Below are 12,824 nucleotides of genomic sequence, written 5' to 3' on the forward strand. Positions count from 1 at the left end.
GGTTATTGGCTTCCCTTTTTCCACTTGTTTTTAAATTCCTCTGACTATAGAGAAATAGTGTATTTTTAACATATTTTTCACTTGCTAGATTGGTTGTCGATTCAACCTATGCAATCTGTAAGTGTCCTTATTTAATTAGTTTTATTTTTTAACCTGCATACATGACACTGTAGAGAGTATATCAGGTTAAGCCCAACTTTTTATGGGTTAGGGTTTCAGCTTGTGACAAAACTACTGTAATTGAACAAACTGTGGAGCATGGTTTCAGCCTGAAGCAACTGCAGAATAATGTAATTCGGGCTGTGGTTGACAGCTTGCTGCTCCCAAAAAGGGAAGGTATAATTCCTCCTCATGCTTCCCCTGTTCTCTTTCCCCGCACCACTTCCCTGCTCCCAAAGGTGTGGTTCCACCATCTTTCTTGGGTTTGCACTGAGAGTGTTTGCAGAGATGCTTATTGTGGCCCAAATGAAGTGACTTCACTTTTTAAACCACAAATTCATTTGTACATCTGATTTGGTAGTTCATATTAATTAGAGCAGGAAACATGAGAAACTTTAAGCTTAAAGTTGTGCTGCTGAGAAGGTAAGCCTCTGTGTGTGCTCTTATTTATGTTTAAGAACAGTATTTACTTAGGTCCAATATTTTCATAAGGCTATCGGTGAACTTTCACTTCTGAATGTGATTCGTACGGTTTAAGTTGTTTAAGTGCTGTCCAATTCCCTAACTGTTTTTATCGTTGCATGCTGTGATTTGCTGCCTTCCAAGTAAAACTGATGGAACCCTGTGTGTATGTGTGCATGCACATACTCTGGCCTAATGCAGCTGAGGTCCAGTGGCTTAGTCTAAGCTGTTGATGGAGGTAGATTTAGCCTATGCTGACTGTCTGTCCTAAACCAATTACTTTTATCCAGTTCCACAAATCCTCGAGGTGGTAACAGTTTAACACAACTGTTTGCAAAGTGAGGCTTTTTTCAACACTGATTTAGATTAAACCACACAAATGCACTATTGCCACTTTATATACATTCCTTAGACCTGATGAAACATAGCTGGGTCTGCTGCTGTTTTACTACAAGAGGAGAAAATCTGGCACTTTGTTAGTGCTGTGGGAAGTCACCCTGTATTTAGCTGCTCACCCTTTTTTGCTCCTCTCTTGAGTAGAGCCTGGCTGGCCTCCCTGAGGCTGTTCTGGCAGGAGGAGACTGCTGCGGGCTGGTATGAGTTAGCTGCATATGTAAGCAAAGATGCCGTAAAAAAGCTTCTCCCTTGTACCCCCTGTGTTGTCTGGCACTTCAGTTGTTTCAGATAGAGTGAAGAAGTCTCTGTGGGTGGAGAATGATCTTGTAGGTAGCTAGAACCAATCCCACAGATGACTTAGATACCAAGAAAGAGACAATGTACTGGAGTTTTATTTTGGGACTACTTGACCTGGTTTCAGGCAAGATTTGTCCTGTTTTTAGCATTTTGGATTTGAGATGTATCAGAATGGGAGCAAGAAGGATGAAATGAATTTGGGTAAAATTTCCAGAGAAGAAATACACCTTCAGGTGTTTTTTGGCTAAACACCAGTCTGCAGGAAGCCTGCAATGTGGTCTTCAGAAGAAAATTAGCTCTTCTCTCTCAAACTGTTAGGGATTCCTCCAATGCCTATGACAAATTAGGGTATCAGCCCATGAACAAGCTATTGAACCATGAACGAAGTTGTGACTGTGCATTGCACTGTGCACAGTCGGTACCTGCTAGTGTGTTAATTGCACTAGGTACTGTATTCTCTTAACCTGTGGTGAATGGGAGGTAGCTTGTTGAAAGATGGGCAGGCTCCCCTATGCTTACCACAGGGGAAGACCGTGCACATGGGCACTGACCACAAAGTTGTGAGGATACTGTAAGCGTACACCATAGCTTATGCTATGGCAGGTTTTTCATCTACCCATAGCTTTAGTTTAATTGAACACATTATGTGAGCTTAACCAAAAGAAAATGTTTAATGCTGCCTCCTTCTGCCAGCCGGGTAAGGAGAATGACTTACAGCATGTTTGAACTTTACTTACTGCTAACAGTGCTGCTTTTTTTACTTTGAGGGAGAATGCAAAGTCGTGGTGGCAGAGCTCAGCGGGTTGGTTCCAGTGGTTTAAGTCAGCATGTTCTTGTTATAGAAAATGGAGAGCCAGTGGGATAAATTTTGAATCCTGCAGATGTTTAATGACAGGTTTCAGCAAACTTACGAACTCCTCAACTATGTAGCACAATACCAGAGCCAGACACCATGGATAGTATATTTCAAAGAAGTATTTAGAAGTTGCCAGTGGAAGCTAAACTTTGAAAAACATGAAGTCATTCTTGAAAGGGTTCAGATTTGTTAAATATCGTGCAAACAGCCACCTATTTCTTGAAGCTAATGTTAGTATGCCTCGGTGGGGAAAATACTGTATAGATGTTAGCTCACATATGAAAGAGGGAAGCTTTTGCATGCAGACAGGGGAAAGTACCGTTGCTGGTTTAGTGTGGCATTCTGCTCAATGCATGTTTCATCTTTTTTGTGAGTCTTAAATAAAACCTTTTGGCTTTTTCTCTTTCAGAATCGTAATGAAATAAAAAATGGAGCGATCCTTCGATTAACAACATCTCCAGTGAGTTACTGTTCTGTTCTCTTCCCTTGAAAGTGAAGATTTGATTAGTAAATCATTGTGAACTGACGTATGTATTTTTAAGCTTTAGCCACACTGTATCCCACAATCCTCCTCTAAAGGAGGATAATGGTGTGCTCACAAGATGACTTTGTTCTCTTTTTTTGAGTTATGGGGGCAGGGCTGGTATCTCTGAGTGACATTTGGTGATAGGGTTAGTACAACTGGGTGTTTTTTGTCTCTCACTTCTTTCCCACTGGGAACAGCTTTCATGTCCAAGATAATCTCTGCTTCCCTGCTGTCACTGCAGCCTTACTCAAGTTGCTCCTTTTCTGCCCAAGAGAAAGGGCTGGGAGTTGAATCACAGAAAGCTCTGCTGGGCAGCTCAGGTCAGAGCTTTCCTGCTCTCTGGGTTTCTACTGAGTGAGCAGCAACTGTAATATTGAGATTTTACTGTTTTCATTTTATTTTTTTTTCAACACCACCTCCTTGCCAGCTCCTCAAAAAGCACGGCAGAGTTGCCGGTTGCCTTGTTAATGGCCTGTTTTCTTGCTGAGTTGAGCAGTACTGTTGCCACATGCTGAAAGCCACTATTAGTCCCAGAAGATGTATGTCGAAGGCAGCAGCAATCCCATTTCCTTGCTGACAAATGTAGTGTGCCATTAAAATGGTTTACCTCTTCATGGTGGTGTTCTAGCTTCTGCAGATTCGAAGCATTCTTATGGCCAAACTCTGCCACCCTGTACTGCAGCTCATTTTAACAGCTAAGACGGAGCTGTGGTGGTTTAACTTTTGGCTTTTGTTGAACCTGTTAAGAGTGATGTTGGTTACTCTGCCATAAAATGTGAAAACTTCTAGATGGAAGCCACACGGAGATTATGGATGTGTTTTTGGATGTATCACTTTTCAGCTAGTAGGGCCTAGGCTCATGGTAAAGAAACAGAAATGTATGTTGTCACTAGCTTCCCAGGTTCTCCAGGCATCATGTGCATTTCCACTCCTCCCCAGCCTGCTTAACCTGATGATAGCTTATATTGGACTTATGAGGTGACTGAATTTGTACGCAGGTTTGTGTATAAGTGGAAATTGAAGAAGCCAAAATGGAAACATACACATGCCTCAAGTTTTTAAATAAGTGACTGCAATATTAATCTACAGGAGTGTAGCTTATTAACAGAAAGCACTTCTAAGCAGCAGCCAGCTGGGTGAAGACAAGAGATTTCTGTTATCCTTCATCATCTTTTTCAGTGGCCGTTATATACAGAGCTTTGGAGTCATAAGAATAAAAGATAGTCCCCCAGCATCAGCTTCTCCTAACCTTCAGGACTTCTTAAGAACAAATATCCACTCCACTGAAAAAGGGCTACCTACTGCTCAGACTTGGGATCTCATGAAATCAAGACAACATCTGTGGTTCATCAAGAACCAATGTGGTTCAAACGCACTGCATCATTCTTTTGTGTAACCACAGCATGCAGCAACAGCATTAGATGACTCATGGAATTGTTCCCTGTCTCAAAATCCATAACCAGTTGCACCATGCAAAACTGAAGAGAGGCTGTGCTGCGACTGCTCTGTGGAAATGGCTGGCTGTCTGTCTTCATGATCACTTGTGCAATTGGAAATGTGACCTACAAACACAAAAGGCAAATTTTGGATTTAGAACACTTTCTTCTAATGCCTATGGGGAGGAAGGTGGAGCTTTGCATAAGTCTTTCTTCTGCTTGTTCTGTTTCTTTGGTGACTTGCCTTAGGGTCAGTCAGCCAAGACAGGGGCCCTTAGGATATTGAGGTATTTATTACCTGTTACCTATCAAATTGTGGACCACTCTGGCACTGGCCTGCGGTTATGAGTGACTCAGCCATCCTGTTAGAAGATACTTTCTAGTCTTCAGTGTTGATATTTATCCCTGAACCAGTGCTTGTTTTCAAATTTTCTGACTTTTTAGAAACTTTTTGTTAACTTTTTCCCAGAATCAACGAGGTAGCTTGGGAGGAGGTTTCGAAGGACCAGACTGTTTTTTGTCAGATTAGAGAGTATTTGTATTCTTTAAATAGACATAAAATGAAGTTCTGCATATTCCCACCCTACAATAGTATCTTTGCTTTTAAGGTACTGTCAAAGTGGTCATCATAGAGGTACCTAAGGTAGATAGATTAAAGACTTCCAAGCTGTGGGTTTCAGTCTGGTGACCCACACAACGCTTGTCGTTTATCCTGAAAAGCTAACAGGCCATCTGTTTCCATTTTTCCTCTGAAATTGTGTAGGACAGCAACAGTAGTTGGAGGAGATAATGTGAAGAACAGGCTGCATTATATACTCCTGCAAATTAGGAAAAGATGCTTTCCTAGTTGCTAAAGCTGGGTGGGAAATATTTTTCTCATCCTGTGAAAATATTAAGATTCTGAAATTTTTTTCCCCCTTTTTTATCTATCATACACCAGTATAAAGCTGAAACTATCTCCCCTTTCCCCCAGAAAAAGAAAATCATACAAAAAATGCTCTTTGAAGAGGTGGAGGAATTAGAAAAGGAGAGGAAGACTGAGGGAAATTAAGAGGAGCCACGTATGGATTATGCAGTGTCTGGGATGTGTCCATGTAGTTCCAGAGAGGCTTGAGCTGCCTACTTTCTGGCTATTGTGGGCAAAAAAAATGTGTCCTGAACTTCACAAGCCTTTTGAGGAAACTTTTTTCTCTTGAAGAGTTGAGAAGAATCTTTTTGACCAGTTCAGAAGGCTGCATGAACTTAAAATGATTTTGTAGTTCTTAATTTTCATGCAGCTTACTACCATGACAGCCAGTAGTCTGGCTATACCCATTCACAGTTGCATGTCATCAGTCACTGAAAACTGGGTGAGAAGGATGAGGTGCAATCTTTTTGAGTTCTGTTGTTGTTAGCCTCAGATTGTGTATTGCTCATGTACCCAGAGCAGGTACTATTAAAGATTAAAAGGAGGGAGGGGGGAAAAAGGTAGTTTTGTCTAGAAGTAGTAAACCAGCATTTTTGCGTTGGCTTTTTTAAAACTAGGATTTGAAATCTAACTCCCCAAATCTAAATGTTAAATACTCTCTCTTTTTTAATCTCAATTTTTTTTGCATGTGTATGTAGGGGCCTTTTCTGAAAATCATTGTTAATATTGCAAGGGCAAAACTGCAGTTACGGTGTGCTGCTAAAGCCATTATAAATGCTTGCCTTCAGAGATTTACAATGTGTCTATTTTAAACTTGAGTTAAAACTTTGCAAACGCCAGTCTAGGCCTGGTGGGAATTAGAACTGCCTCTTTGTATCTGTGGGTCTGTTTGCTAAGTTTGTGTGATTCTCTGAAAGGCTGATTTTTCTAAACAATGCTATTTTTTTCCTCTATAAACCACTCGCCACACAGACACTCTGTTTCCTAGGAAACTTGAGTACAGATTGAATTTCTCTCATATTATCTTTGTTCCTATATCATCTTTCTTATTTATTTTTAACTTCTCCTATCATCTTTCTTAACAATTCTTTGTGCTATTGTGTGTTTTTGCAGTTTTCTATGATCTGTTTTCCCCCCTTGTCCATTTGCATTTCTGAAGGGACTCATCAAAACTTTCATATGCAACATTTATTTGTATTTGAACATACCTGACAGTTGAAATGCCAGATTGCTATTGTCTGTTTTGTGATAAACATATTCCAGTGGATGGTGGGTAGGTGTATAAATAAATTAGCTGTAATTGCTCCCGAGTGTGAGACTGTTCTGAAAGGACAGTTGTGTCCTGCAATGCAGCAAGCAGAGTCCAACCTTTTAGTGTGTTGAACTGCGGGATTCCTTTGATCAGATCCTGCAAATCCTCATTCAAATGACTCATCATTTTGAAAGGATGCTAAAATACTGGGAAAATTAAACTGAAGCAACTGGCCTCTTTTTTTTAATTTATCGGTTTTCAAACAGAACTGATTATTTGAGCACTCACTGTTTATTTGAAAGTAGCTTCTTGTGCATGTAAAAAACATGCCTTGCTCATGAACTGTATACCTTAAATTCTGAGTCAATAGATAGCCTTTTCTAATGTGGTATTTATGGTGCCTGATCATTTGCTTTTGTTGCATGTTTTCCTTTGATCCCCTGGTTGGAGATTGGTTGAGTTTTCAAACCTGTAAGTTGTTTTTAGGCAGCTGTATTAGCATTTCTAGCATGAGCAATCATGTAAACAGGGGTGTTCATTAACAGTCATCATAGTATTTTCCCTGAATGCTGTTACGGATGAGAGCAACATGTTTTTTTTACTTATATGTGTTCTACACAGACAAGGAAGTGTAAAGGTTTTTTTAACCCATTTCTACTTATGCATCTAAATTCTCTATCTTTAAGTAAAGTTTCAGGATCTGGTCTGTAATTTTTAATCTACAATTGCTTTAATACATGCTCAACTGTCTTAATGTTCTTGAAGTTCAGTAAATGCATAAATATTTGCAGGTCTAGCCTATGACTGTGATTATCATGTAATGGTGAATTAGTTATTATTGAACCTTATACCAGGAGCACTGACCATGGAAGTCAATGAGCCACTTTTTTATTTGTCTGCTCGTAGTACAAGAGAAAGATTTGCGAAGTGGAGTTGGTTTTTGTCTTTTTATAGATAAAGGTTTAATCTCATGTTTTCAGGTTTCCCCTTTTGAATAGTAAACAAAAGGGATTGTTTCAAATGCAGCGAGAGGAAAAATTGCTTCTCATTCGTAAGTGGCTACTGATTGCATAAACTTATTTTAGGCATATTTACATAATACATATGGCTGTGCATCTCTAATGCTTTTATCATTTATTTAGTCGTGACTCTAGGCGTGACCATTTCCCTGTTTCTCTGTTTCTTCCTCCTTAATTGTGTAAAGTGATTACGTAGCACTGCTCTGTGTATTATGTTTGCACAGGGCTTTAGATGTAGAAATTGTGCTTGAGCATGAATGTAAAAATGTTAACAATTAATGTCTTTACTAATAAAGTGGAATCTCATTGCTTACCTGGCATCAGACGCTAGTCAGCATTGCGGGATCTGTTGAATCTTGTTTGCGTATAATGATGATTATGTAATGTGTCCACTCCTCCATTGCTTTCTGACGTGTGTGCAATTGTAGGTGAAGTGGCAGTAACAAGCCAGAAAAAGGCAGCAGTTTAAACCACCACAGTGTTAAACCACAGAAATGCACCTGTTTGGTTAGTACAAAACTGTATTTGGTAGTTGCAGAACGTTGAGTAATGTGACTAACTTATCTACAGGGAAGACCAGAATACTCGTATTTTATTTGCTTTTTTGTAAAGGATAAAGAGGAAAACTGATTACATAATGGCAAAACAGCAACTTAAATCAGTAGTGCAAATTTCTTCCATAGCACGTTAATCTTTGATGGTGGTTGCATTTGGAATCTGTGTCCTCCTTCCTGTCCTTGCTCGCTGCATTTTGTATTCTGTACAGAAACCCTGCATATGTCTAGGTTATAAGTTGCTTTCAAAGTTTGCACAAAGTATTTGTTGGCAAAGAAATGATAATTTGATCAGTAGAATCCCTTGTTAGGATGATCTTGGGATTCCTAACCTCCAAATGGCTATTTCAGTCTCTAAGCAAGTCACATCTTGGATTTAGGTCATTAGTTTTCTTTTTAAGCTGACAATCTCATCAAGCTGCTCCTTTTAAGCACTGCTACTCCCTAAGGGCAATCTTTCTGACTGTCCTTGGAGCAAGTCATTTAAGACTAGACATGCAGCTTATGCCTCTTGACAGCCTTTTGAAATGCTGGGGCTTCAACAGCACACATTTTACAAGCTTCCTGTCTTCCTTTCTGAACAGGAGAGCAGTTAATGCTGTCTTTCATTTACTTGAACAGCCGTGTTTCTGCTAATTACCTCATAAAGGTTCTCAGTTGGGTAGGTTTTATATATTTATTTATTCTTACTGAATGATATTTCAGGAAAAGCAGAGACATGGCAGCTAGCTCTGCTGTTGCGTTAATGAGCTGTGCCCTCTGTCCATCCACTGATGGATTGTAAATCATTAAAATAGCTCCCTGGTAAGCACTCGGAGCATATTTCATCTGGGTTTCATTTTTTAATGCAGTCATAAGTGAGCTGTACATTCCATAACCACGTATGAGTGCTATGGCAACAAGAACTAGGAGGCTTGTGAGAACTGCATGGTATTCACTGAAGCAATGTTTTCACCCATCAGGCACTTGTGATGACAACAGCCAATATTACTTTTTGTCATGTTTCCAGTGAGACATGTACCAGCACTCTTGCCGAGACAAATATTTGTTTACCCCTTTAATCAAGATCTGCTCTGCCATTATCAGTTCTTTTCCGGTAGTATAAGGAGCAAGGTTTATTGGATGCAGTGTCTTGCAAAACTTGTTTAATGTAAGGAAAGTACAGCTCTCTAGAAACTTTGCTGATGGGGCGTTAGCATTGGCATAGTCAGATAAAGCCAGTGGTATTAGTAAGCTCTCTTTTCTGTGCTTAAAACAGGGCTGAATCACTTTTGTATCAGAGAGACATTGCTTTTTAGATTTTTGTGCTCTGTAGAGGGGACCAAGCTGTCTCTGATCTAAGATTATGTTTTGGTTTTAGTGTGGTGTATTTCAAAGCTTTCACTGACTTCCGAGGAAAGAGGATTAACGTATCTCTGGCAATAGGTTGGTCCCGCTCATGCTGCTGTTCTGCAGTGTGGGTGAGCTGTTAATGCACGTCCCTGTACTGGTGTTCTCGGTTTTAGTGAGAGGTAGGGTTAGCTCTTTCCATGCTTGTAATGTGCTTGCTGCCCAAGTTCCACCCACTCAAACTTACTGGTTGAGCAGCTCAGGAGAGCTGCTCAGTCACACTGAACCAGGTGTTTCATTCATCTTTCCTACTTGTTTCATTTTCACTGAGTCCAGGAGCTTTCAGATGACCCACTTCCCATGAAAAGCTGGAAGACCTGTATCCTTCAGTAGGCAGATAGTGGGGTCGGTAACTTCCCAGAACCATAGCAGGTGGAAGAAGGCATGTGCACAGATCTTAATGAGCTTAAGGTTAAATTTGAGCAACCATTTCCAGAGTTGGGGGAATGCAGCTGCTATGGTTGTGTTGAAGATTTTTCCGAAGTGTTTATTTACTGAGATGGGCAGGAATTCAGAAATTGCATGTATTCTGAGAAAGAGTAGTGTTTTGAGGATGCTTTGTATCTCTGAGTCTTCCTGAGTTGTTATAGTGGGGAGTCTAGAGTAGAAACAGCTCAATGAAGGAGGTCATTTGGTGAGGTAGGAGTTAGCTGTTGAACTGCTGGCTCAGGTAATAATAGTGGTTGCTCTGAATTTTTGTAGCTGATTATACAGCAGTACTTTAGCAAAACTTCCTTCACCCTCTCTGATGAAGGAAAAGGGTTGGAGGAAGTAGTCTGTAGTTATCCTGAAGTTGGAAGCTAGTGGGATCTATTTTGATTTCTTCCATAGGCTTTGGCAAACAATTTAGCCTACCAGCTGCTTAAGTTTGAGAAAATATTCTTTTAGTACCATTTGGACAGACATTACCATTACGGAGAGACTGTATAAGCCATTGTTTCCCCATTACAACTCAAACCTGTTGATAGAGTAGGTAATTAGGGTGGCAGAAAGACCTTTTGCATAACAGGATTCTGCCTTTTTATAGATAATGTAACTGCTAATGCTGCACCACCCAATACCTATGGCACAGAAAAGCTCAGGACTAAAGATAAGCTGTTTCTTTTCAATGGGTCTTAACAGAAGTTGTTAACCACAGTCATACTAACTAGAAGACACTTCCTCCCCATACATACTCCTCACACATAGGTTCTGGCCAAAAGCTGATTGGAGACAATGTGTTAATTTTTCTTTGTGTAAATGGGAAGAAACAAACCTTGCTGATCTTGGAGGATATTGGGACATTTAATTTATTAATGTTTGTGCAACAAAGTTATGTAGATAGGAAGCTGTATCTGTAACAACACGGTAGTGGTTTTTACTGTGTTCCCTGTTTAAATGTTCACTTGCACTAAAAATGTCTACTACTTCAGAATCTTGATCTGCAGAGACGACTATCTCTGTGAAGAGTATATTCATTACTTGAACAGAAAAGGAATTGTCTGTCAGCAGAGCCTTTTCTTCTGTTTTTCTTCTCCAGCTGAGAAAGAATAAGCATAATCTCAGAGAAGATATCTCTCAGCAGAATTTACTATTAATTTGGTTTCCTAATGACACATAGCTTCTCATTCACCTTTCATTAAGTGCAGGTGTTGTGGTTTAACCCCGGCCAGCAACTAAACACTATGCAGCTGCTTGATCACTCCTCCCCACCCAGTGGGATGGGGGAGAGAATTGGAAAAAAAAAAAAGTAAAACTCATGGGTTGAGATAAAGACAGTTTAATAGGACAGAAAGGAAGGAAATAATAATAATGATAATAATAGGATTGGAATATATGAAACAAGTGATGCACAATGCAATTGCTCACCACCTGCCAACCAATGCCCAATTAGTTACCGCACAGCAATCCCTCCAGGCCAAATCCCCCCAGTTTATATACTGGCCATGACATCACATGGTATGGAATACCCCATTGGCCACTTTGGGTCAGCTGCCCTGGCACAGCAATCCCTCCAGGCCAAATCCCCCCAGTTTATATACTGGCCATGACATCACATGGTATGGAATACCCCATTGGCCACTTTGGGTCAGCTGCCCTGGTCGTGTCCCCTCCCAACTTCTTGTGCCCCTCCAGCCTTCTTGCTGGCTGGGCATGAGAAGCTGAAGAATCCTTGAGTTAGTCTAAACACTACTTAGCAACAACTGAAAACATCAGTGTGTTATCAACGTTCTTCTCACACTGAATCCAAGACATAACACTATACCAGCTACTAGAAAGAAAATTAACTCTATCCCAGCCGAGACCAGGACAGCAGGTAAGAAGTGAGTTTTAGGAAATTGAATTTTGCAAGTGTAGTGGTGAGGATTATTCTTCTAAGAAGAGTATTGGCTAGCTAGCTATTAACTGAAGCTTTTAGGTATTGTGTTCAGGTAAGTGAAAGCATCACACTGAAAACGTGAGATGTCTTCTAAAGTATTTGTATGGCTAAGGACAGAGACAATTTAATATGCATTATTTAAATATCCCTCTAGCTTTTTATCTTCAGTGTTCATTTTGGATTTCACTGTCTCATCCTGTATTTGAAACATTAATGGGCAAATGACCTAATCCGTGTGGACTGACCTTGCCTAAAGATGTATGAGTGATAATATCATAGTGTTATGTGGGAAATAATTATTCCTATGCTCCTTGTAAGAGAGTGTGCAAGTTTTTTAATTGATTGTGAACAAAAGGAAGAGGGTGAGGAAGGAGCAGAAGGTCTGAAGTTGGTCTCTACTGATATAACCTGATTAGGACAGTATATGGTCTTCGTTGTTAAATGTCATGAGAAATGCATAAACTGAAGAAGTGTTGAAAGGAAAAAAGTGCTGCCATTAGTATACTGAGATTGTCTGATGCAATTTGTTTTATTTTTGTTTCTACTTTTATTGATGTGACACACAAGCTCCTCAAGCCAAAGGCTGTCTTCTGTAATGCTTACATTTTGCCTGAGACTATGAGATATCTGTCTATTGCTCTGCTAATGATTCTGCAACAATCCAAATAATTATAGGTAATAATGGACTAATAAATGAGTAATACAGTTTTGTAAAAGTGGTTCCTATGTGAGCTACTCGTTTCTGAGCATGCAAGTAACTATTATTAATATTAAACATGGAAATTGCTTGTGGTAAGGTTTTATTCATTATTGCTATTGTAACAAAAGCTTTTTTGTTGTTTTTGTTTTGTTTCTCTCTTAGGCTCAAAATGCACAGCAGCTTCATGAGAGGATCCAGTCTTCTAGTATGGATGCGAAGTTAGAAGCACTGAAAGACTTAGCCAACTACTCACGGGATGTTACATTTGCCCAAGAATTTATAAACCTAGATGGCATTTCCCTCCTAACACAAATGGTTGAAAGCGGCACAGAGTAAGTATCCTGCTTAAGCTCTGAAGTTCCTTCCATATCGGGTGCTTTCATGTTCACTCTCTGAGTGCCTGAAGTATAATCTTATAAATTGTATACAGAAATATAAAATCAAACATCTAAAAAGTTCTGGGCTGCTAGAATAGTATATCCGTTATAAGTGAGAATATTTTTTTAATTCCC

General features: G+C 39.8%; 1 protein-coding gene across 4 annotated transcripts in view; it reads left to right on the top strand.

Annotated features, from left to right (window-relative positions):
- ELMO1 (engulfment and cell motility 1) overlaps positions 1–12,824 on the top strand; it is a 322,964-nt gene that overhangs the window by 75,231 nt on the left and 234,909 nt on the right. For all 4 annotated transcript variants that reach the window (XM_075056741.1, XM_075056732.1, XM_075056760.1 and 1 more), the window contains 2 exons: positions 2,580–2,630; positions 12,475–12,644. In XM_075056741.1, the coding sequence (XP_074912842.1) occupies positions 2,580–2,630; positions 12,475–12,644 (221 nt within the window). The remainder of the gene's footprint in view (positions 1–2,579; positions 2,631–12,474; positions 12,645–12,824) is intronic.

This window comes from Buteo buteo, chromosome 2 (genome assembly GCF_964188355.1).
Source record: "Buteo buteo chromosome 2, bButBut1.hap1.1, whole genome shotgun sequence".
NCBI classification, from domain to species: domain Eukaryota; kingdom Metazoa; phylum Chordata; class Aves; order Accipitriformes; family Accipitridae; genus Buteo; species Buteo buteo.